The 24,434-nt window shown below is 37.9% G+C and overlaps 1 protein-coding gene across 1 annotated transcript in view; it reads right to left on the bottom strand.

The window, feature by feature from the left end:
• Positions 1–24,434, bottom strand: part of FBN2 (fibrillin 2) — a 276,282-nt gene that overhangs the window by 51,283 nt on the left and 200,565 nt on the right. Inside the window, exons 26-36 of the mRNA XM_008014309.3 lie at positions 24,027–24,155; positions 23,058–23,183; positions 21,049–21,174; positions 20,507–20,629; positions 20,221–20,346; positions 19,770–19,895; positions 17,962–18,084; positions 15,598–15,720; positions 13,735–13,860; positions 3,496–3,618; positions 2,780–2,902 (exon numbers count right to left, since the gene is read on the bottom strand). Coding sequence (XP_008012500.3) covers positions 2,780–2,902; positions 3,496–3,618; positions 13,735–13,860; positions 15,598–15,720; positions 17,962–18,084; positions 19,770–19,895; positions 20,221–20,346; positions 20,507–20,629; positions 21,049–21,174; positions 23,058–23,183; positions 24,027–24,155 — 1,374 coding nt within the window. The remainder of the gene's footprint in view (positions 1–2,779; positions 2,903–3,495; positions 3,619–13,734; positions 13,861–15,597; positions 15,721–17,961; positions 18,085–19,769; positions 19,896–20,220; positions 20,347–20,506; positions 20,630–21,048; positions 21,175–23,057; positions 23,184–24,026; positions 24,156–24,434) is intronic.

Raw genomic sequence — 24,434 nt, 5'->3', positions numbered from 1 at the left:
TCCAGGTTTCAAACACATCTCTAATAGGTTCTAGCTTATCATTATTTCTGGTTATTCTTGTTCTTGCTTCATAAAAATGCAATAGCCAAAGGAATTTTTGAAAACATTAACAGTTCATGATTTTGTTGATGAGAGGACAGCCGTCTTCTTTAAAGGCTACCAAATAGAAAATGTTTTCATTTTTAGATTTATCAATACCAATTAAAATAATCAATCTAGTGATTGCATTTCTACGTCACATATTTCCTTCCAATAACCTTTTATGCATACCTGCCTTTATCTTTGTCTGCTTATGAATCATATCAATTGAATTTTGGTACAGAAACATCATGAAAATATGAAAGAATCCATGAACCTGGGATGGTTCAGTTTCTTGTTACCAAATATTGTGGGTTGAAGCTCTTTTTATTGACTAAGTGGATGAAAACACTTCATTTCCTTTGTCTACAGAAATAGACATTCACTTATTGTCCATTCACTTGTTGATTCTGAAGTTTGAAAAAATTCACCTATGATATTCGTCTCTGAAGGCACTTAGTCGGGGATTGTGCTTAGACGATTCATTTCACCATCACCTTTAGAATCTAGACGAAAGAGCTGCTCTCTGTCTCTCTCTAGTCACCTGACTCAACTAACAACTGTGAAATATTTTCCACTGTCATTTTTTTCTTTTTGCCAAAAATTATGGCCAGAAAGTAAAGACTTCTAAATTCTCAACTGTGTTCAAAAAATGCTAAAAGATTTCAAGTAAGGTGTCTCCAGTCTTCTCTTGTACTTTCTTGAGAAAATGATGCAATCCTTAGGGCAATATAATAAGGAAACTGAAGGATGATGCAACAGTGACATTTTATTTCACTAATGCATGTTCCTTCTAGGTGATGCCATAATTTTCCACTTTATTATTTTATTCTGTTTGTTGTATCCATTGGACATAATGGTGAACAATGATAAAAATAACAGCTAGGATGACAAAATGTAAAAATGTTTCAAGACAAAGGAAAAACAAGATCTCTTAACATTTTATAATGTTTCAGACTTATGAAAGGGTCCAATAGACTCCTTGGCACTTTTGAGATAGAATAAGTCTGTGTTTTTTGGAACTGAGAATGAATAAAAGCAATAAAGTGTCAATCCATACAAACAGAATTGCTCCAAAAAGAAACTCAAAAACTAACATTGATTATACACTGACAGTTAATTGGTGTACTGTTGTGCAAGTATATTCTCTGCGGGGCTGCCCTGGTCTACACTTCTACCAGCAGAACAGGATGCTCCTCAAGGCCCATGTCCCCATCAATACTTCGCATTATCCAAGTTTCCTAATATTTGCCAGTATATGAGGTGTAAAGTGGTATTTATATAATTGTTTCAATTGGATTTCTTATTCCTAATGATTTTGGTCATTTGTTTGCTTACATTTGTTAACGTTTAGACTATTCTCTTTTATGAGTTGCCTATTCAATCTTTGTTCCAAGGAAGTTTTTAAGAAATATTGAGGCCCCAGTGAGTCAGAATTTCTGGGGGTGTAACAGGCATCAATATATTTTCCTGGTTATAAATGGAGTTTACTATGCAGCCTGGGTTGAGAATCACTTTGTGAACTGGGTGACTGCTCCTCTGATTCCTCTCCTCATCCCTGACCCCTCCACTCACTCCTCTCTTGCTGCACACAGCCTTGTGCTATGTCTCTAACGCACAGTCTTCTCCTACCACAGGCCCTTTGCACTGCCTGCTCCTTTTAACTGGAGGCTTCCCTCAGAGGTCCAGTTGGCTTGTCTCCTCCTTAAAGGCTCTGACTCCCCCATTCCTAAAATAACATGGTAGTTCTCCTCCAACCACCTCCAGTGCCAATTCTGTTTGTTCTTGCTTTTATTTATCTCCCTGCCTGTAGAATGTAAATACAAAAGCAGAGAATGTGCTTGTTCTGTTCACTGTTGCAACTCCAGCCCTTGGACAGAAGGCGCTCAATCTTTACCAAATGAATTATTTTGAATGGAAAACGCAGAACTTGGAGTAGCCATAAATGATAATTAAAAGTATTCTCTAAAACTTGAAAATAGTATATAAGGTGGGTATAAATTACAGCAGCAAATATTCCTCCCATTTGCTGCAGGCCCAAAAACTGACACTGAGGACAGTAGGCAGATTTCTACTCAAGCAAGGAATTCTCCACTCCTCCCTTTTTTTGTATACTTCCAGAAAATTTTCCAGACCATTTCCTTCTCTAGGAAAACACAGGAATAGCGCAGAGAGTAAAAGCTGGACAATTGTTTTTTAAAGATCAGAGGTGCTGACCACAGATTCCGAACCTTCATTACTGCCTCCTCCTCCTCCCTGTCATCTCTCAACTTCTGCTCCCATGGTTTGGCTCATAAATCCATCTATCTAATTCCTTGCTTCTCATCACTTCATTTACTTTGCTATATGACCCTTCCAGTAGGCCGAAGAAATAGATATGCTAATAGCTATACCACCACTCTGGGTTATCCTGGCCAAACACTGGACAAGGAGCCAGGCAGCAACCTGGGCTACTGCCTTAGCTCTGCCATTTTCAAGCTCTGAGACCTTGAACAAATTACTGCACTTCTCTGTGCCTTGGATATCAAGTCTGTGAGAGGAGGAAGGTGGAGCTGATGATTTGGAAGACAAACACAATAAAGGCAACCATATAATGTTTTGTTTTTAAGTTAACTGTAGCAAACATTCATCACAGTTCATTACCAAGAGAGTTTGAATATTCAACTTGATCATTCTATTTGTTTCATATAGCTTTACTTACCAACACAACCCACACCAGTTGGGTTCAACTGAAAATCGGGTGGGCAGTTACACTCATAGCGACCAGGTGTGTTGACACATAGGCCATTGACACAGTTTATGGGATCTGCACACTCATCAATATCTAGGAGAAGCATTGAAAATGCCCAGGTTACCACTGTTACTTTTTCTAGGCATACTGCTGTTCCAAAGAATTTGGTGGAATTTGTGAAAGTTAGTAGATGAAAGATCACTAGAAAGACTCAACACAATAAAATAAAGATCTTAAATTTTGATATATACCTAAAACAGGTTCCACATATCAAGCACAGAGTATTTATGACAGCATTTAGTATCCTTGATAAATACATTCTAATTAATTAAAATTTGCAACTCTGAGGAAGAAAAAATTATGTCACTATTTGTTTAACAAAAATCACAAATATACACGTATATATATACATATACATGAACATATATTCAAAGAGACACTTTACTAGTTTCATTTCAGATATTTAATATTAACAATTATATAGATAACAATTTAATATTATTTACATAAAAATGCATCAATTCCATAGCTACAAATAAACGCATCTGAATATAATTTTCTTTTTCAGAAAAATGTGTAACCTAATGCATAGATTAGCTAAGCAGAAATCTCAGGAATTTTTACGATTAGCACAGAATATTTATTTCAATGAATCAGAACACAACGTAGCCCATAACTGACCATACCTGTACAGTTCCCTCCTGTTCTGTCCAATTCATAACCATCATCGCAGATACAATGAAACATTCCAGGCAGGTTATTACATGTTCCAAAGACACAAATGTTTTGGAAGGAGCATTCATCAATATCTGAAGATTTAAAAAGAATAGCAATCTCTTATTTACAAAGACATTTTAAAATTTTAATGTAATGTCCAACATTAGTGCATTTTTCTACGCCCTCAGATGTTTTTATTCAGTAAAGCTTTTTTTTTTTTTTTTGTCTAGGTAGATAAGTGCAAAGGGCAAGCAACTAATGTTCACCTATGGAACTAAGATATAAAAGAAATATTATTTCCTTGGTAAAATGAGGGTCTAGTATTTTAAATGACTTGGATTATGATATACTTAAAGAAGAGTTGGCTCAAGGCACATAAAATACAAAAATTAAATATAAACATGTCAAAGAAATGAAATTGTAAAAAAAGATAAAAGCAAATTCAAAGATTCTAACTAATTAGTGCAAACAGCAGACATTTTATAGTTGATAAATGTTTTATATTATGAAAAACAAATACATAATTATTTTTAAATATTGGAGATATTAAAATTAACTTTTTCGTTAATTTAATTAAATTTAATTAAATAAATATTAATTAACTTTTTAGTTTTTACTTCCTTTTTATTTTGCAATCTTCTCTGTTACTATAAAGCAGTTTTAAACAGAGAAGAAATTTCTTCCCTAATTTCATGTTAATAAGATGATCCATTGACCCCATATTCTAGTAAATTTCATTAAAATATCTCTATCGAATTGGACTAAAAATTCATTTATGAAAAGTTTATGATAGTCTTCCACGAAGTTGTAACTCAAAGTTAATAAATATGAAGTTATCACTCCTCACTCAGGTGACAATCAATGTGTATGTATAGCTGTGGAAATAATCTGAATTTCTACTCTCAAAAAGAGGATGGACATTTTTGTATAAAAATTGCCTAACACTCAGACAATGCAGACCAGGCATGTCATTTTAGGCTAGACTAGACAAGTCATCCTAAACTGCTGTCATCAGACAGTTATATCTTAAGTCTAAACAAGACTTCTTTGGCCATTCATTATAGTTAAAATACTGGTTTCAACTATCTTAGATTTAAGGTATGGTTCCAATCATGTTCAAAGTTTAACATGTGCAAAGGTATCTTTTATTGTATTGGGGGTAAGAAAGTTATTCTCTTTATATAAATGAGTAAAAATTATTTAAGCTAGATTACAATTGAATTGTGTTAATTATACTCAAAAAGGGAATTGTACTATCAGCCTTCTGAGTGCGCATTTTTTTGCTTGTTTGTTTGTTTCAGACAGGTTATTGCTCTATCACACAGGCTGGAGTAGTGGCACGATCATGGCTCACTGCAGCCACAACCTCCTGGGCTCAAGTAATCCTCCCCCTTCAGACGTCCAGGTAGCTGGGACTATAGGCAAACACAATCACACCAAGCTAGTTTATAAAGTTTCTGTAGAGACAGGGTCTCCCTATGTGGCCCAGGTTGGTCTCAAACTCCTGGGCTCAAGTGATCCTCCCTCCTTGGCCTTCCAAAGTGCTGTATTAACAGGTGTGGGTTTCTGTAGAGACAGGGTCTCCCTATGTGGCCCAGGTTGGTCTCAAACTCCTGGGCTCAAGTGATCCTCCCTCCTTGGCCTTCCAAAGTGCTGTATTAACAGGTGTGGGCCACCATGCCCAATCTATTTTACTTATAAATGAACTTTATTAGAAATTTCTTCCACCTAAGTAATGTAATTGTTGTATAAAGAAGGTATTTTAAAAGATTACTGTCTTTCCTTTGTAAAATAGATATTCAAAAATTCAAATAATACACAAAACAAAATAGCAAAACAATTACTCAAAAATGTTTCCATCTAGAAAGAATCATTTAAGATCATTTCAGACGTTTATATACATATTTAGACAGTGAAGCTAAAACAATTTGTATGCATCAGATAAATTTACCATCATCTCAACAGTTTTAAAATACTTTTGTAGGCCGGGCGCGGTGGCTCAAGCCTGTAATCCCAGCACTTTGGGAGGCCGAGACGGGCGGATCACAAGGTCAGGAGATCGAGACCATCCTGGCTAACATGGTGAAACCCCGTCTCTACTAAAAAACACAAAAAACTAGCCGGGCGAGGTGGCGGGCGCCTGTAGTCCCAGCTACTTGGGAGGCTGAGGTACGAGAATGGCGTAAACCCAGGAGGCGGAGCTTGCAGTGAGCTGAGATCCGGCCACTGCACTCCAGCCTGGGTGACAGAGCGAGACTCCGTCTCAAAAAAAAAAAAAAAAAAAAAAAATACTTTTGTAATGTTAAGAATAAAAAATGCTAAAAAATTTTTGGCTTTATGCTAAAGTTGAAATGTAATTTTTAGGTAGTATTAATTAATTCTATACAATAAATTATAAGAAAATTAGCACTCATATATCCTTCCAACTGCTTATTTTTATCATTTGCACTTTTTCAATGTCTATGGCAGTTTACCATAATTTCCACAGTGTTTAGTACTAATTATTTACTTAAAAGGGATCAATAATGGTTTTATTACAACTTCTCCATTTGTTTCTTGATTGTCTGTGTTTCATTGCTGATTGTTCTTTCTCCAAGAAGGGTGGGACTTTTATAAAAACACAGGTGTTTTCTACCTGACATATTTCATGTGTAAGAAAATGCTTATTATCTTTATAATTAAGTATAATATTTTTCACATTTCCTCAGAATTTTGTGGGCATGGATCTAATGTCTTTTGGTATTGGATATTTCTGTTTAGCTCATGAATTGCCTTTTCTTTTTCTTTTTTTATTATACTTTAAGTTCTGGGATACATGTACAGAATGTGCAGGTTTGTTACGTAGGTATACGCGTGCCATGGTGGTTTGCCGCACCCATCAACCTGTCATCTACATTAGGTATTTATCCTAATGCTACCCCTCCCCTAATCCCCATCCTCTGACAGGCCCCAGTGTGTGATGTTCCCCTCCCTGTGTCCACGTGTTCTCATTGTTCAACTCCCACTTATGAGTGAGAACATGCGGTGTTTGGTTTTCTGTTCCTTAGTTTGCTGAGAATGATGGTTTCCAGCTTCATCCATGTCCCTGCAAAGGACATGAACTCATCCATTTTTACGGTTGCATAGTATTCCATGGTGTATATGTGTCACATTTTCTTTATCCAGTCTATCATTGATGGTCATTTGGGTTGGTTCCAAGTCTTTACTATTACGAACAGTGCTGCAATAAACATAGGTGTGCACGTATCTTTATAGTAGAATGATCTATAATCCTTTGGGAATATCCCCAGTAATGGGATTGCTGGGTCAAATGGTATTTCTGGTTCTAGATCCTGGAGGAATCGCTACACTGTCCTCCATAATGGTTGAACTAATTTACACTCCCACCAACACGTAAAAGTGTTCCCATTTCTCCACATGCTCTCCAGCATCTGTTGTTTCCTTATTTTTTAATGATTGTCATTCTAACTGGCATAAGATGATATCACACTGTGCTTTTGATTTGCATTTCTCTAATGACCAGTGATGATGAGCTTTTTTTCTTATGTTTGTTGGCCGCATAAATGTCTTCTTTTGAAAATTGTCTGTTCATATCCTTCACTCACTTTTTGATGGGGTTATTTTTCTCTTGTAAATTTGTTTACGTTCCTTGTAGATTCTGGATATTAGCCTTCGGTCTGACAAATAGATTGCAAAAATTTTCTTCCATTCTGTAGGTTGCCTGTTCACTCTGATGATAGTTTCTTTTGCTGGGCAGAAGCTCTTTAATTAGATTCCATTTGTCAATTGTGGCTTTTGTTTCCATTGCTTTTGGTGTTTTAGTCATGAAGTCTTTGCTCATGCCTATGTCCTGAATGGCATTGCCAAGGTTTTCTTCTGCGGTTTTTATGGTTTTAGGTCTTACGTTTAAGTCTTTAATCCATCTTGAGTTATTTTTTGTATAAGGGGTAAGAAAGGGATGCAGTTTCAGTCTTCTGCAGAGGGATAGCCAGTTTTCCCAACACCATTTATTAAATAGGTAATCCTTTCTCCATTGCTTGTTTTTGTCAGGTTTGTCAAAGATCAGATGGTTGTAGATATGTGGTGTTATTTCTGAGGACTCTGTTCTGTTCCATTGGTCTATCTCTCTGTTTTGGTACAAGTACCATGCTGATTTGGTTACTGTGGCCTTGTAGGATAGGTTGAAGTCAGGTGGCATGACACCTCCAGCTTCGTTCTTTTTGCTTAGGATTGTCTTTGCTATACGGGCTCTTTTCTGGTTCCATATGAAATTTAAGGTAGTTTTTCCTAATTCTGTGAAGAAAGTCAATGGTAGCTTGATCGGGACAGCATTGATTCTATAAATTACTTTGGGCAGTATGGCCATTTGCATGATACTGATTTTTCCTATTCGTGAGCATGGAATGTTTTTCCATTTGCTTTGTGTTCTCTCTTATTTCCTTGAGCAGTGGTTTGTAGTTCTCTTCTAAGAGGCCCTTCACATCCCTTGTAAGTTGTATTCCTAGGTATTTTATTCTCTTTGTAGCAACTGTGAATGGGAGGTCACTCATGATTTGGCTCTCTGTTTGTCTATTATTGCTGTATAGGAATGCTTGTGATTTTTGCACATTGATTTTGTATCCTGAAACTGCTGAAATTGCTTATCAACTTAAGGAGATTTTGGGCTGAGACGATGCGGTTTTCTAAATATACAATCATGTCATCTGCAAAGAGATACAATTTAAGTTCCTCTCTTCCTATTTGAATCCCCTTTATTTCTTTCTCTTGCCTAACTGCCCCGGTCAGAACTTCCAATAGTATGTTGAATAGGGGTGGTGAGAGAGGGCATCCTCGTCTTGTGCCAGTTTTCAAAGGGAACACTTCCAGCCTTTGCCCATTCAGTATGATATTGGCTGTGGGTTTGTCACAAATAGCTCTTATTATTTTGAGATACATTCCATCAATACCTAGTTTATTGAGAGTTTTTAGCATGAAGGGGTGTTGAATTTTATTGAAGGGTCTATTTTAATGAAGGCCTAGTTTTATTGAAGACCTTACTGCATCTTTTAAGATAATCGTGTGTTTTTTGTCATTGGTTCTGTTTATGTGATGGATTATTACATTTATTGATTTGCATATGTTGAACCAGCCTTGCATCCCAGGGATGAAGTTGACTCAATCTTGGTGGATAAGCTCTTTGACGTGCTGCTGGATTTGGTTTGCCAGTATTTTATTGAGGAATTTTGCATCGACGTTCATTAGGGATATTGACCTGAAATTTTCTTTTTTTGTTATGTCTCTTCCAAGTTTTGGTATCAGGATGATGCTGGCCTCATAAAATGAGTTAGGGAGGAGTCCCTCTCTTTCTATTGTTTGGAACAGTTTCAGAAGGAATGGTACCAGTTCCTCTTTTGTACCTCTGGTAGAATTTGGCTGTGAATCTACCTGTTCTTGGACTTCCTTCGTTTGGTAGGCTATTAATTATTGCCTCAATTTCAGCACTTGTTATTGGTCTATTCAGGGACTCGACTTCTTCCTGGTTTAGTCTTGGGAGAGTATATGTGTCCAGGAATTTATCCGTTTCTTCTAGACTTTCTACTTTATTTGCATAGAGGTGTTTATAGTATTCTCTGATGGTAGTTTATATTTCTGTGTGATCAGTGGTGATATCTCCCCCTTTATCATTTTTTATTGTGTCTATTTGATTTTTCTCTCTCTTCTTATTTTTCTCACTAGCAGTCTATCTCTTTGGTTAATCTTTTCAAAAAAACAGCTCCTGGATTCACTGATTGTTTTTTTGAAGGGTTTATTGTGTCCCTATCTCCCTCAGTTCTGCTCTTAGTGATTTCTTGTCTTCTGCTAGCTACTGAATTTGTTTGCTCTTGCTTCTCGAGTTCTTTTAATTGTGATGTTAGAGTGTTGATTTTAGATCTTTCCTGCTTTCTCCCGTGGACAATTAGTGCTGTAAATTTCCCTCTAAACACTGCTTTAGCTGTGTCCCAGATATTCTGGCACATTGTGACTTTGTTTTCATTGGTTTCAAAGAACTTCTTTATTCCTGCCTTAATTTCGTTATTTACCCAGCAGTCATTCAGGAGCAGGTTGTTCAGTTTCTGTATAGTTGTGCGGTTTTGAGTGAGTTTCTTTTCTTTTTCGTTTCTTTTTCTTTTTCTTTTTTTTGAGATGGAGTCTTGCTCTGTCGTCCCAGGCTGGAGTGCAGTGGCATGATCTTGGCTCACTGCAAGCTCTGCCTCCTGGGTCCAAGCCATCTCCTGCCTCAGCCTCCTGAGTAGCTGGGACTAAAGGCACCCGCCACCATGCCTGGCTAATGTTTTTTGTATTTTTAGTAGAGATGGGGTTTCATCATGTTAGCCAGTATGGTCTCGATCTCCTGACGTCATGATCTGCCAGCTTTGGCCTCCCAAAGTGTTAGGATTACAGGCATGAATCACTGTGGCTGGCCATGAGTGAGTTTCTTAATCCTGAGTTCTAATTTGGTTGCATTGTGGTCTGAGAGACTGTTATTACTTTCATTCTTTTGCATTTGCCGAGGAGTGTTTTACTTCTCATCATGTGGTCAATTTTAAAGTGCGATGTTGTGCTGAGAAGAATGTATATTTTGTTGATTTGGGGTGGAGAGTTCTGTAGATCTCTATTAGGTCCACTTGGTCCAGAGCTGAGTTCAAATCCTGAATATCCTTTATTTTCTGTCTTGTTGATCTGTCTGTTATTGACAGTGGGGTGTTAAATTCTCCCACTGTTATTGTGTGGGAGTCTTCAAGTCTCTCCGTACGTCTCTAAGAACTTGCTTTATGGATCTGGGTGCTCCTGTATTGGGTGCAGATATATTTAGGCTAGTTAGCTCTTCTTGTTGCATTGATCCCTTTACCATTATGTAATGCACTTCTTTGTCTCTTTTGATCTTTGTTGGTTTAAAGTCTGTTTTATCAGAGACTAGGATTGCAATCTCTGCTTTTTTTTTTTTTGCTTTCTGTTTGCTTGCTAAATATTCCTCCATCCTTTTATTTTGAGCCTATGTGTGTCTTTGCACATGAGATGTGTTGCCTTTTCTATCTGAAGTCTTCAATCCTTCTCCTATGACTAAAGTTGACAAATGTAGTAAATCTAAGTCTTTGTCTTACAATTTGGGCTTTGTATATTCAGTTCTTTGTTCGACTGCATGAAAATGTTTGGTTGTTTAGTACTTTTTTTTTCCAGTTGATTTTTTGGGCTCTCTTCAGCGACACCAATTATACTGATGTTTATAGTTTTTGTCTTTTCTCTAACAGTGTTAATTTCTCTTTCCTCTTTTTTTCCACTGTTATTATCTCAGGCCCCTTCTCTATGCTAGCAATTACATTTTCATCTATATGTCTTCTGGTTTTTGCTGTTTTTATTTAATAGTTCTCTTATTTTGCTGTATTGGTCCCCATTTCTTATTTCCCTTGATTCTACAATCTCCCTTTTACTCTATAGCTCTTATAATCTCCGTAAGCTTGTTCAACTACATTTACGATTTTATTAAGATCATATATGGCAAAAAGTACCTATGGAAATTTTGTTTTATTTCTTGAGGAGTTTTCTTCCATTGTGGGTTGGTTCTTTAGCTGTTTTTGTGTTTTTCTTGCTTTTGTTTTCATAGGATGCCTGTATAGTTGCTACTGTTTATTTTTCAGCTTGTATACACACTACTTGGCCTGCTCTTTCAAGAGCTTTTGTTTACTTTAGTACAGTTTAAATAACATCTTTTGATATCTTTCCTTCTTTATCAGAGCTTATGTGGAAGACAGCTGGTTTAGGTTTCATTAAAGCTGTATTCAGTCGCCCAAAGTTTCATAAGGTGGAGGGAGAGAAGATTGAGAATGGGGAGAGCTCCCCTGGGCTTTATGTTGATGAACTTGGCCTTCGCTTTCTCTTTAGAAATTATAGAAAATGGTCTGTATGTAGGTCTGTTCCATTTAACGGAGTCCTCTATCATGTTCCTGCAGGGGTTCCTCCAGGTTTTATATTCCCTCATTTTGGTGGAGATTACTGGGAAATGGCCAACTTCAATAATTTTTTGAATTCTATAGAAATTCTGAGACTTTGTGGTGGAAAATGTTCATCGGAGGATCATGTACTTATAATAAGATGGGTAGACAACAAGGGATTCAATTAATAAATTCAGGAGAAACGGTCCAGATGAGCCAGACCTTGTGGAGAGGAGAGAAAAACAAGGAGAATGGCCAGAACCATGGAATTACATTTTTTGGATTTCAAAAGCTGGTGTTCAGCTGAATGGAGCAGAGGGTCCAACTGAGGGTGAACTACAGGTGTGCCAACCCTCAGCTGCCCTGTCAGTTATGAGTTTCTCTCTGTGGTAATGACATATGAGAAAACTAGATGTGCAGGAAGTACAGTAAACAGTAACTATTTAGCACCATCTTGGGGGAGAGGGAACTTTTGAAAGGGCCTGTGCCACCCATAAAGTAATACACAATTAGGAAGGAAAAATCCTGTCCAGGTATAAAGAATTTACGTTATTGAAAGTGGCTACTGCTGACCTGTTCCTTCTCCCACTAACTCTTGTCAAACTGATGTAGATAATAAATCATGTTATTCCACATTTACATTGATTCACATTTTCCATTAATTCTACTACTACACTTCAGTGCTTAGAAGAAACCAGGACCAAGAAAAAAAGGAACTTACCCTAAGTCACCTTGTAAAAAATGGATTAGATTCTGCCCAATATTGTGGGTCAACGTAGAAGCATGAATGCTTTCAGTTTCTAACTTCATCTTCCCTAGGGCCAACTGTTCATCCCCTTTTTCTGAGTCTCTCCACATTTGTTGCTCTTTCTGAAGAATTTCATGAACTTTTGGCTCACTTTCTTTCTTCAGGGCCACTTCTGACGGTGGAGCAGAGTTGGGCTCTACTGTGAACCACTGCAGGGTGTATCATTTGGTTTTGTTTGGTTGACACTGATGAATTGTGTGTTTGTGTGTGTGTGTATGTGTGTGTGCACGTGTGCCAGTACTTGCCATTTCTGTTCATTTGGTTAGATACTGATGTAGGGGGAAGTTTTTAAATCTGTTTTCATTTTATCATTTTTGCTCAGCAGTTAGGTTTTTTTTTTTTCTCTATGAGGCTGCATGACTGGCAAACTGAGTTTCTTTGTTGCTTGTTTATTTTTGCTTTGTTTTGTTTTGAGACAGAGTTTCACTCTTGTTGCCCAGTCTGGAGTGCAATGGCACAATCTCGGCTCACCACAACCTCCACTTCCAGGGTTCAAACAATTCTCCTGCCTCTGCCTCCTGAGTAGCTGGGATTACAGGCACGAGCCACCATACCCGGCTAATTTTGTATTTTTAGTAGAGATGGGGTTTCTCCATGTTGGTCAGGCTGGTCTCGAACTCCCAACCTCATGTGATCCACCCGCCTTGGCCTCCCAAAGAGCTGGGATTATAGGCGTGAGACACCACGCCCGGCTCAAACTGAGTTTTTTTAAAGGTTTTCTGTGAATCATAAATTCTGCTGAAGCCCTATGGTGTATAAACTATTTTCAATCTCTCCTTTCTTCATTTATATTTTCATATAGTCCCTATTCATAACACAATGATGGCTCAAACTATATATAATGTGAATTGAGTTTCTAATTTAATAGAAAATCCAAATTCTTTTTCTTGGAAAGATATCATACTAGGCACAAAGACCCATTTCTAGGAAAGGGGGATGATGTCATCACTTAGAATAAGGAACCACTAGTATTAAGCAAAAGTACAGCCCTTGCTGAATCCCTGAAGAGGACTTCCATTCCCAGACATACAGACAGAAGTCTCCACCACGAAGGTAAATGCCAAAAATGAGCTTTTTATGATTTTGATAAACACAATAAATAGTGGTGGTTGAGACAAGTAATGGAGCATATTTTAAAAGCTGAATAGTTTCTCCACATGTCATTCATTTAGTGATAAAAAAGAAAGAAGAGAAAAAATGGTTAAAAAAGAAAAAAGAATGAGCCAAACTTCCAACTACTGGCTCTTGGCCAGGAAAACTTCATAAGAGATGAAAGCTGCCTTCATCATTATTCATTCGGCAAAATAATCCACGTTTAAACGAACGACTTTTATATGTGCAGCATGTGCTATGTATTCTGCTTCCAGGTGGAGCTTGTTCCAGCCCTTGTTGTGGTTTCATTTGCTGTGGTTGATCCAACTTGAAAATGAGTTGGAATCCTGGTGACCCACCTTGGCAGGATCTGCTGTCTGAGGCTGGAGTGAAGCCCATCTCACACTCGCAGCGATATGCGCCCGGGACATTAAGGCACTGTCCGTTCTCACAGAGGTTTATGTTTTCTGCACACTCATCAACATCTGCACAAAAAAGGAAATTCCATCTCTGTCAAGTTCCAAATTTCATGACATATTTTCTCCCTGCCCTATAAATAGATCAGTTTTACTGGCTTGACTTAATGCTCATTAACATGAAACGATAATCACATTCACTTAAAGGAGGGTATCAACCTGACAGAAAGTCTATTTATCCTGCCCCCTGCAACACTGAATTGTAATATAATTAAAGAAAAGCTATTTAACCTGCACCCTAACATTCAATTGTAATATTATTAATAGGAGAAATGCAGACATCTCTCACATTTGCCTTCTCTTGTCGGTGGTATGCCAACGTTATTTAGATATGAAAAACATTGGAATTAACCTTAAAATGGTGATCATTCTTTGAGAAAATTATAGTATTCGAATAAACAACTTGCTTTTTCACTAGTTCAAGTGTTTTTAAGCAAACTAGAGACACTATGGGAATGAGGAAAGTTTCTTTCATGTCATAATCTTATAAAAATACTTCTATCTTAATTACACAAACGGACATTACTCACAGACCTTAAAGATAATTTAATTCTATCAAGTGGAATCAGAGGGAAGGAAAAATCAATGTTTAGTGAGGGTGTCATTTGCCATGTGCTGTGCTGGTTGCCTGACATGCATTTTTTCACTGAATGCACCAATCTCCTGAGGTTTAGAAGAGGAAGAACCTGTGGCTAAGAGCATCCAAGTCAGCTGACAGAGCCACAGTAAGGTAATAATACATGTTGACTGAGTCAGGATCTGATTGCAGATGTGTCTGACTTGAAAGCCATGCTCTTTCCTTGATACCACAGTGTGGAGAAATGCCAGGAAAGATGCAATATCTAGGGCTACAAGTAATGAAGCTTTAAAATTGAATAAACACATTTCCTTAAACAGGCATCTGAAAATGATGAGGCTGCATTTTTGATGTCAACAATTAGAAAATAATTTAGTCTATCCTTTAATTATGGGTTTAAAATGTGTACTGAAAATCAATTGAGAAACACTTACTTTATAAACTGAAAAGTATTCAACTTTATGTCCAGCAAGATTATCTAGTCGTATACATGCATATAATGAGAGGATGCTTTATCCTCAAAGAATATGAATGAATAGAAGCTAAATAGAAGCTAATATTTACTGAAATTTTGTGATGTGTTCTTCTAAGTCCTTTATTTGTATTATTCCATTTAATCCTTTCAATGTCATGTGATAAACTACTGAGACTTTGATAAACACATTAAATAGCAGTGATCAGATAGGTCATATATCCTATCTTAAAAAGCTGAACAGTTTTCCCACACCATTCATTTAAGAATAAAAAAGAAGAAAAGAAAATTGTATTATTACTATTGCATTTTAAATCAGGTCAGACAAGTTAAGCAATTCACTTACAGTTACAGGCAAAAAACGGCATAGGCAAGATTTGAATCCAGGCAGTCTGATCCAGACAAAGGCTGCATTTTTTTTAACCACCATGTTACAAGTAAGTAAGATAAAACGGCAAATCATTAACAGTACATGATTGTTACAAATGCCTTTATTTGAAAACTTTCAAGAATACATCTGGAAAGTCATTCAGATTTCTGTGTTTAATGTAAGAGAAAGATACATAGTCATCTGCAGGTCAAGTATTAAAAAAGTAGTTACTTTTGTCTCCTTTAGCTATAATTTTCTTCAGATGAGGAAGTATGTAGAGTGTTCTATGACCAGCCCATCAGAACACACCTCAGGACTGTCACCCACCTGAGCAGGTAAAGCCATCTCCAGTGAAACCTTCAGAGCAGGCACAGCGGTATGAGCCTGGGGTATTTACACACTGAGCATTGATGCTACACTGGTGGGTTCCATTAGAACATTCATCCAGATCTGCAGAACACAGCAAAAAAATTCAGAAATGAAAATGCAACATTTAAGAACCTGGAAAGAAAGTTTGTCTTAATTTACATATAAACTGGACAAATGGCATGTGTTTTGGTTTGCAGGATCACAGTTCCAATTCACTAAGCTCTCAGACCCAATATCCAATGTCCATACAATAAATGTGGGCCAAAATTATGAACTCAAGCATTTTGTGAGATATATAGTCAACATGAATTTTTTAACAGCTTAAAGCAAACTAGTGTTAGATCTCATTCTGACTTCTACTGAGGGTGAATTTTATTAGTGGTTTCCTTATCAGTAAAAGGATCAATTCTGAAGGTGATACTGAATTTCAGAACAGGAAAATTAATAAAGAGTTGTCAAGTTTATTTAATAGATGAGGAAACAGAGATATGATTCTTGACCTCATGGAACCCTTAGTCTAGTAGAAAAGACAGATGTTAAACACAGAAAACAATTAAATCTTGCTATATATGCCATGAAGAAAAGGTACAAGGTGTCATGAGAGAATAAAAAGGGCATCCTATTTGGGCTGCAGGAACAAAGATGCCCCCTTTGAGGAAGTAGTTTTTAGTAAATGTCAGACCTGAGGATGAGAAAGGCTTAACTGCTAAACAGAGGTGGGGAAGGGTATCCCTTCCAGAGGGAGGAGCACATGGTAAGGCACCAAGGAGGAAATGAGCTCGGTGTGACTTAAGAAATGAAAGAAGGTTACAGTGGCAAAGCAGAATACACCAGACAGAGGGTGATGGACAATTAAGCTAGAAAGACAATGGAAACCCGCAGCCAAGGGAGGGAAGATGCATTTTATCCTGAATTCAATGGGTTATAGTGAAGACTATGAAGAGATCGAATCTATGCTCCTGCTGCTACATGGAGAATGGACTGCAGGGGGGCCAGAGAGGGAACAAGCCAGCATACCAGAGGGGAGTTCTTTTAGCATTCAGCAGACGCCAAGAGCGAGGGCGCATGAGAGAGAGACAGAGAGAGAGAGAGAGAGAGAGAGAGAGAGAGAGAGAGAGAGAGAGAGAGAGAGACTCTCTCCGGTTGGGACTAGAGTAGAGGAAAGAAGATGTAAAGAAGAGGATGAATTTGGGTGACATCCTGGAGCACAGGAGACTGGACACAGCTGAATGTCTTGCATCAGAGGCAGGCTGTCTTGCAATAGTTAGCCAAAATGACAGACGGACAAGAAGCACAAAAATGGGAGGCTGAAAAGAGAAAAGGGGTAGGCACATGGGGCTACAAAAATGGGAACGAGGGCATGGTTGAAAAGTTATGATAGTAACCCTGGAAAGATGGCTGGACTAGAGGCTGGAGCTTCACTAAGCCATTGCAAGATGTTATTTAGCAGTTATTTGGAAGCTCTGATACTTCAAATTCTATAGTCAGCACATAAACTTTTGATAAGTATGAAATATTTGAATGGATAAAAAAGTATATATTCAAATTAACTTACAGTTTTGGTAAGAGATCTTAAAGCTATTTTTTAATCCTTACTGTGGGTCTATACGTTTTTTGTAAGTTATCGGGGAAAGTGAGTTTAGCTTGCTTTCTTTTCTGTTTTAAATTGGCCTGGAAATTCTTGCCAGTTGGAAAAATGCTTTATTGTAAGGCAAGTGAAACACTAAGCATATTACACAGAACTGTGAATGACACTCAGGGTATATTCTAGTTCCTTGCCTCTGAGATATAAAATACTTCTTAGACTCTGGCTTAAGAACCATAAAACTTGGAGAAATTGCCCATTTTTTTTTCTTCAAATAAGAGCTCTTGGAATCCAAGAAAGCATTTAGAATTTCCTGTAAGAAGAATTCTATTTTCTAACAAGATGATGGTATTGTTGACTTACTACAAACTTAGGTTATCTGAAAAAACCTTTTATTGCCCTCCATTTATTTCACTGGATTTTAAATCTCACTGATTACTTCTTTGAAAAGATTGGAAGAACATACTAGTCATTTTTCATCATACAGCTGTGTTTGGATCACCAGCTGCATATCAATTTTTTACTGAACAACAACACATTAAAAAACCAGTGCCAAGGCATACTGTTGAAATTTTGATAAGGGTAAAGCAAACTCTTAGCCAGGAACTACCTTGCAACTAAGATAGCCTTTTTATAAGGGAATTAATAAAAGCGAAGAGCATGATTCTACAATCGTGCCAAAAAGAGCCTTTAAAAATCTGTGCCTTAGCAAAGGATATTTACATTTGCAAACTCACCAATACACTTGATGCCATTTCCAATCCAGCCTTCTCTGCAGCTACATTTGAAGCTTCCTGGGATATTCAGACATGAAGCATGCATGTCGCAGTTATGAGCACCAATTTCACACTCATCCACATCTGAGAAACCATAATTCATAAGAAAAAAATAAAAATACAAACTAATTAATTCTACTTCCAGGTATATTTTTGTATAGGTAACATTTTAAAGTAAAGATGCAACTGTATGGAGAAAATGGTAGCCTAACTTTTATTCTTAAGTTTTGTAGACTCCAAGAGGATTTGGAAAATTCATGATCCTAATAAAACGAGTTCTTCCCTAGAAAGAACTGTCAGCCACTTTCCAGTAGAAGAGAGACAGAAACAGCAGCGTTGCTCCTTGGCAGGTGCGTGTGTCATCCTGGGGCCTTCTTCCCTGTCCAGACTCAGACACAGCTCCATAAAGAGGACATTCGATTACAGATCAAGAGAAATCTTATTTCCAATAATAGACAGTGCTATTCCTTCCTATTGATATTACATATTTTTCATGAAGATAAGAATCTTAACTTTTTAAAAAATGTAATAGTTTATTCTCTTTTTAAAATTACATGATCATTTGTCATTTTAAAAATATAAATATTTTATAGAATTAAAAAAACTGTTAATTTAGGTGTTTATTTTTATTTCTTCTATTTGAGATTACAGAAAAATATTCACTGGGAATGTTATCTGGAAAGCAGCCAGATGCTTTCACCAGTGTGTGTGCGTGTGTGTATTTGTCTGTATACACACACACATATCCTTATATATGTATGTATAACCTATGTAGATTTGGTTGTCCAAAGCTTTCTTGACTATAAATAGTAATGTGTTCTATCTAGTTCAATGATTACATATTATAGATGCTGAAATCACACACACACACACACACACACACACACACACACACACACACACATTCTCTCTCTCTCTCTCTCTCTCTCTCTCTGTTGGCTTCACATCAACCCTGTCAGTGGTGAACACACAGAGAACACCTTCTTTTATAATCTGTCCCTTAATGGAGGGGTCAGCTTAAGGGCTGGGTTGCCTTCTAAGTCTTCCACCACCTGCCTTGAAAAAATATCATACATAAGTCTTAAATTGAGCACTGAGGAATACATGATCCAAAACCTTGACCCTGGCACGTCCTAGCCCCACCTGCACGCAAAAGGCTAAAACTAGTTAGTAGAGAAAGGGAACAAAAGACAAAGTGGGTGAAGTGAGCAAAGAAGGAAAGTGAAGAGAGAAAAAGGAGAAAGGCAATTTGGGCAGAGAGAAGACAAAAGCAAACAGAGAAGAGCAAACAAGAAAGGAAAATATGGGAGAAAGGAAGAAAGGGAAAGGGTCTCAATGAAACTTAAGATTAATTTTTACTAGTTTAAAAGAAGTGCAGAGGTAAATGGCAACTGGGATCCCGGGTCTTTTGGTGCTCTTTGTTCATGAATGTCTTCCATGTGGGCAGCAGTCATACTCAGAAAGTGACAGCTGCTGCATGAGCCACCATTAGCGGTCAGGGCCATGGGAACCAGACTGCACTCCTACTCACTCACTCACTCTCTGTCACAGCCCACAGTCAGCCTCCCGGTGGGTGGCTCAGACAGTGTGCTACCACAGAGACCAGCCAAATCCATCACACATGCTATGGATCACACACTCATCCCACACACAGTCACAGCCTGGTGGTAGGTAACTGGCCTAAGGGATGCCAGAAAACAAACGATGTTGAAAGTTGGCCTTTGACATCTGAGAAGTTGAAACACAGAGAACACAAACTTGAAACCCACCTGTACATCCTGTGGTCCCCTTCTTCACTGAGTAACCCAGCTGACAGTGGCAAATGAAGGATCCCTTTGTGTTCTCACATTCCCCAAACATGCAGATATTTGAATTTAGGTCACATTCATTCACATCTAGAAAATTTATTTTCAATATCTTAGTAGGTGTTCATCACAGTAATTTAAAAGCTATCATCTAGACTGAATAGCATAATACTGAAATACACAGGTGAGATCTAAAATATAATCCATCTGCAAATCATCATGTTGCAGATAAATATACTATCTGCCTTTAGAGATTTTTAAAAGTAATTCTTCCTGAGATTTTATAGTTCTAGTAAAATGATTTGAATTTTTAAAATAACAACTGAAAAAACCTTCCTTTTTTCATGCTTGTGTGTGCATGTGGGTGTGTATGCACGTGTGTGTATAAATGTTTATCCTTTCTTATGATACCCACCAATGCATGTTTTCATGTCCATGGAAGCCATGAAGCCATCATAGCAGAGGCAGCGATACTCGCCAGGAATGTTGGTACACTGACCGCCATCACAGATATCGGGATTGTTTTCACATTCATCAATGTCTGATGATACAAAATTAGCATCAGATGAAAATAAAAATGTCATTCATCAATCTCAAATGCTTTTGTTTGCTATCTGGTTCCACTTGGTAATATCTGCAGCCATATTTTCAAGAAAAAAATTACCTAGATGTACAAAGCCTATGTGTTTTCCTTTCTATACCTGCACACGATCTTCCATCTGGCATCAGGGCATAACCCTCACTGCAGCTGCATTCGTAGCTTCCCTCTGAATTTGTGCACTGGGTGTCACAGCCTCCGTTCATTATCATACATTCATCGATATCTGTGAAAACAGCAACACAACCACATTACTTGTCAGGTCTGCTTCCTTAAAAGGAGTTTTCTTGTTTTTAAACAGATAATGCTAACGTGGCTTTGAATTTTTCTCCCCACTATGTGTGTTGATTGAACATCATCCTTCTTAGTTCTTTTAACTTCATTTTACGCAGCATTCCATGTTTAACTGCAGTACCCTAAGATTAAATAATTCGGAAATAGAAGAACTATGGGGATTAGAGCATTTTCTACATTAAGATGAGTGAGTCTGCTGCAAGACCAACAAAATATCTGAGATCTGCCCCTAGTCTTACATTCATTTTTGGGACAAAGGATTTGCATAAGCTTTATTATAATTCAGTGCCAAAAGTTTTCCTAGGCTGATTTGAGACATACGAGTTTCAGGCCTGCTTGGTCTCCCCTTACCTGTACAGCCCTGGCGGTCTGGCGTGGCCTGATATCCAGGATTGCAAGAGCACTGATAGGTTCCAATCATGTTCACACATTTTCCATTTCTGCAGAGATTGTCACTCAGGGAGCATTCATTAATATCTATAAAAGATACAAAGAATTAATGCTTTACACAACGTCAAATCACTAAAGCCATCAGAAAGGTGCTTCCGCAGAGCAGTGGTCTCCAAAGGGGTCTGTGTACTTCATGGGGAAGTGAAATGTTCTCCTGGGGGATTGAAAGAAAATGCTGGAGTCTCTATTTCCATCTACAACAGTACTGTTGAGTAAAGCTTTCTACAATGATGCAACTGTTCCCATATCTATGCGGTCTAATACACAGCTGCATGTGCTACCGAGTACTGGAAATACGGACAGTATAACTAAGGAATATTTAATGTTATTTAATTTTACCTGAGTTTACATAGCACATATGGCTAGTGACCATCATGTTAGACCACAGAGATTGCACACATGCCAGAACTGAAGCTAAATACTACTTAATATATGAACTTACACGGGCATGCTCACCTGGTCTATATTAGATGGTGAAGTGTTGCCTACATGATCTGAAGTATCCTGATGGAAGACTGATGGCTCCACAAGACAGAGGCATGACAATAGGGCCTTCACGTGTTTAATTGTTTACACTGTGTTATGTTTCGTGTGTCGGGATAGTGATCTACAAACCACACTGCCTGTTTTAAAATAAACCAACCCCTATAATATGGGCAGATGCCTTAAAAATAAACTAGTACCAATAATGTAAGCACAAGATAACAGAAGAAAATGGCAGAGTGATACGCTTCCTTTTGTAAACTATTTGTCAGGCATAAGATAACATAAAAAGCAGTGACAATATAATCAGATATAACCAGAAATTCATTCCAAATTCTCAAAATAACCAAGATTATATGGCATGGGTTTATGCTTATGATCACTAAGTGTATATTATATAGAAATATACATTTTGTACTCTGCATTGTTCCTTTGGGGGATACCTTTTTAAGCTGTAAGATCCATGGAAACTAAGTAACAAAGTAAACTTAGATCTGTGACTCACTGTACCTCAATATGTACAACCATGAATAAATATTCTGGAATTATTAGTGTGAAAAAGCCTTTTATACCACTATTAAAATGAAATAAGAACACTAAAAACCTTTTTCATTTATCACTTTAAAATATCTATTTAATCTACAATAAAATTCACCTCATATACTAGCAAAGCAATACATATGGCTTATAAATAAATATATGTGTATTAGAAAAGTGTGCTCAAATTATGATTTGAAATTTAGTGTGCAATCTGTTCTATTTTAGGCTGTCTTATATGCTTACGGTTTTAAGAAAGATTTCCTGTGAAGAACATGCTTTCTGGCTAAATCTAAGTTTTAAAGCCAGTATACTAGGAACCCAGTAATTCCAGAGACCTTCATGTATTATGAAAAGCAATAGGTTGCAATGTCCAAAGACCAGTCATTAGCTTTTAGTCTTCTTATATCCTTTCTGGCATCCCTACAGAGCTCAGGGCAGATGAAGAAACCCAGTGTTTCCCTGAGAAGTGGGTTAAGGGAGCACCGTGTTCAACTTGTGCAAGCTGCTCTGTGAGCAGGCACAGGGGCGCAGAGCGGAGTCTGCCTGAGTAGATGGGAAGACGCTGGGCAAAGGTGCACAATGCACAGGGCAGCTTTCCCATTTTTTCCTAATGGAGGATGACACCACAGGGACATCCACAGGGCTCCTCAACAATCACGTGGCTTGCAATAAAAAAAGAGGCCAACCAGAGGAATGCCAGCTCATTCGAGAGTGTCACTCAAGCATCCACTAAAGACACAGCCTGCGTCCAGATGTAGGGAATCTCAATTTCCACCTTTCAATAAGCTAGATTTCATGTGCTCCTCAAACAACAGGTTTGTCAGAACTGATCCCTGCTCTTTACCAGTTGTGCTGGGCAGGTTTATGTGCTGAGGAGATAAACTCACCCACACAGTCCTCACGGGATGGTGACAGCTCGTGTCCCAGTGGGCAGTCACACTGAAAGCTGCCCTCAGTATTCACACAGGTGCCACCCCTACAAAGGAGAGGGTTACGTTCACATTCGTCAATGTCTGAAAGGTAAAAACGTGAGATCCATTAAAGAACTCTGAGGGAAAAATATTCACACATACAGTGTGGGAGAAAGAATACTATCTGATGGGAGAGTGTGAGTCAGTGTAAGAGATACGCTCATGGGAGATGGGATAATGCTTTTCTCACTTTTCCTACAACCAACAGAAAAACTAAACATTCTACTCTTAAAGGTAGTAAGCTTTCAAGAAATTTAATTGCATGAAATGAGCAGGCTCATAAGGGGTAGAAATAAATAATATTTGCTTTATATCACCCTAGACTCATGATATATTGTCATCAGTTATTCTGGTGTCTATAACGCTAATCAGAGTGAAGGAAAATCTTAGATTTATAACCTACTATATCCTATGAGGTAAGTCCTATATTGTACTGAAAATTAAACAGTGGGCTAAAAGGTTGGGAATACCAAAAGGGTTTGTAATAGTACACAAATAAGAGCAATAACATGGGATTGGCATGACTGAATACAAATCTTGGGGCCACCACATGATGCCATGCATTTTAAATGAGTCCCACCTAAGTAACTAGTCTGTGTGATTTTAGATTCTATGGATAAACAGGATCCAATCTGAATATCTCATTGCCATGAAGGCGCCAAGAGGTTGGGGCTCCCTGAGAGCTATGCAGGAGCGCATTTCCTGTCTGACATTTAAATCTCTTCTCTCTCTCACCACATCTGACATTTAAATCTCTTCTCTCTCTCACCAAAGATCCTGGCCACGCATGCCGTTCACAGCCCGAAGATAAGCAAAGGTCATGCACACGAATGAGTCTGTGCTAGTATGGCTTCAACCTGGCGAGGAAGAGCTCACAGTGCTTACCCATGCAGTTCTTCATCATCATGAACCCGCTTTCATAGCCTTCGAAGCACTCGCACTCAAAGCTGCCTGGTGTGTTGACGCAGATTCCACTGCCACAGAGGTCAGGAGAAATCCTGCACTCGTCGATGTCTAATTCACAGGGTTTAAAATAAATTTAAAAATTGAATGAGATAGACTTGGCCTTCCATGTGAAGGTGCTGCACGCTTGAAATGTTGGGGACATTGGTGGCTAACAGTACAAGGCTATGTTTTGAGTAGATCCAGATAGAAGGGCCTGGGGCCTGAGGCACATTCCTTTCCCCAACTGCCAAAACTGCCACGCCAACAGGCAAGTGGTGCCTTTTCACCTGCAAAAATTCTAAATCGTGGATTTCTTTTTGTGGCTTAGAAATAGTAACCAGAAGAGGG

This window comes from Chlorocebus sabaeus, chromosome 23, assembly GCF_047675955.1.
Source record: "Chlorocebus sabaeus isolate Y175 chromosome 23, mChlSab1.0.hap1, whole genome shotgun sequence".
Taxonomy (NCBI): domain Eukaryota; kingdom Metazoa; phylum Chordata; class Mammalia; order Primates; family Cercopithecidae; genus Chlorocebus; species Chlorocebus sabaeus.
The sequence above is the reverse complement of the archived record's forward strand: the minus strand, read 5'-3'. Positions and strand labels throughout refer to the sequence as shown.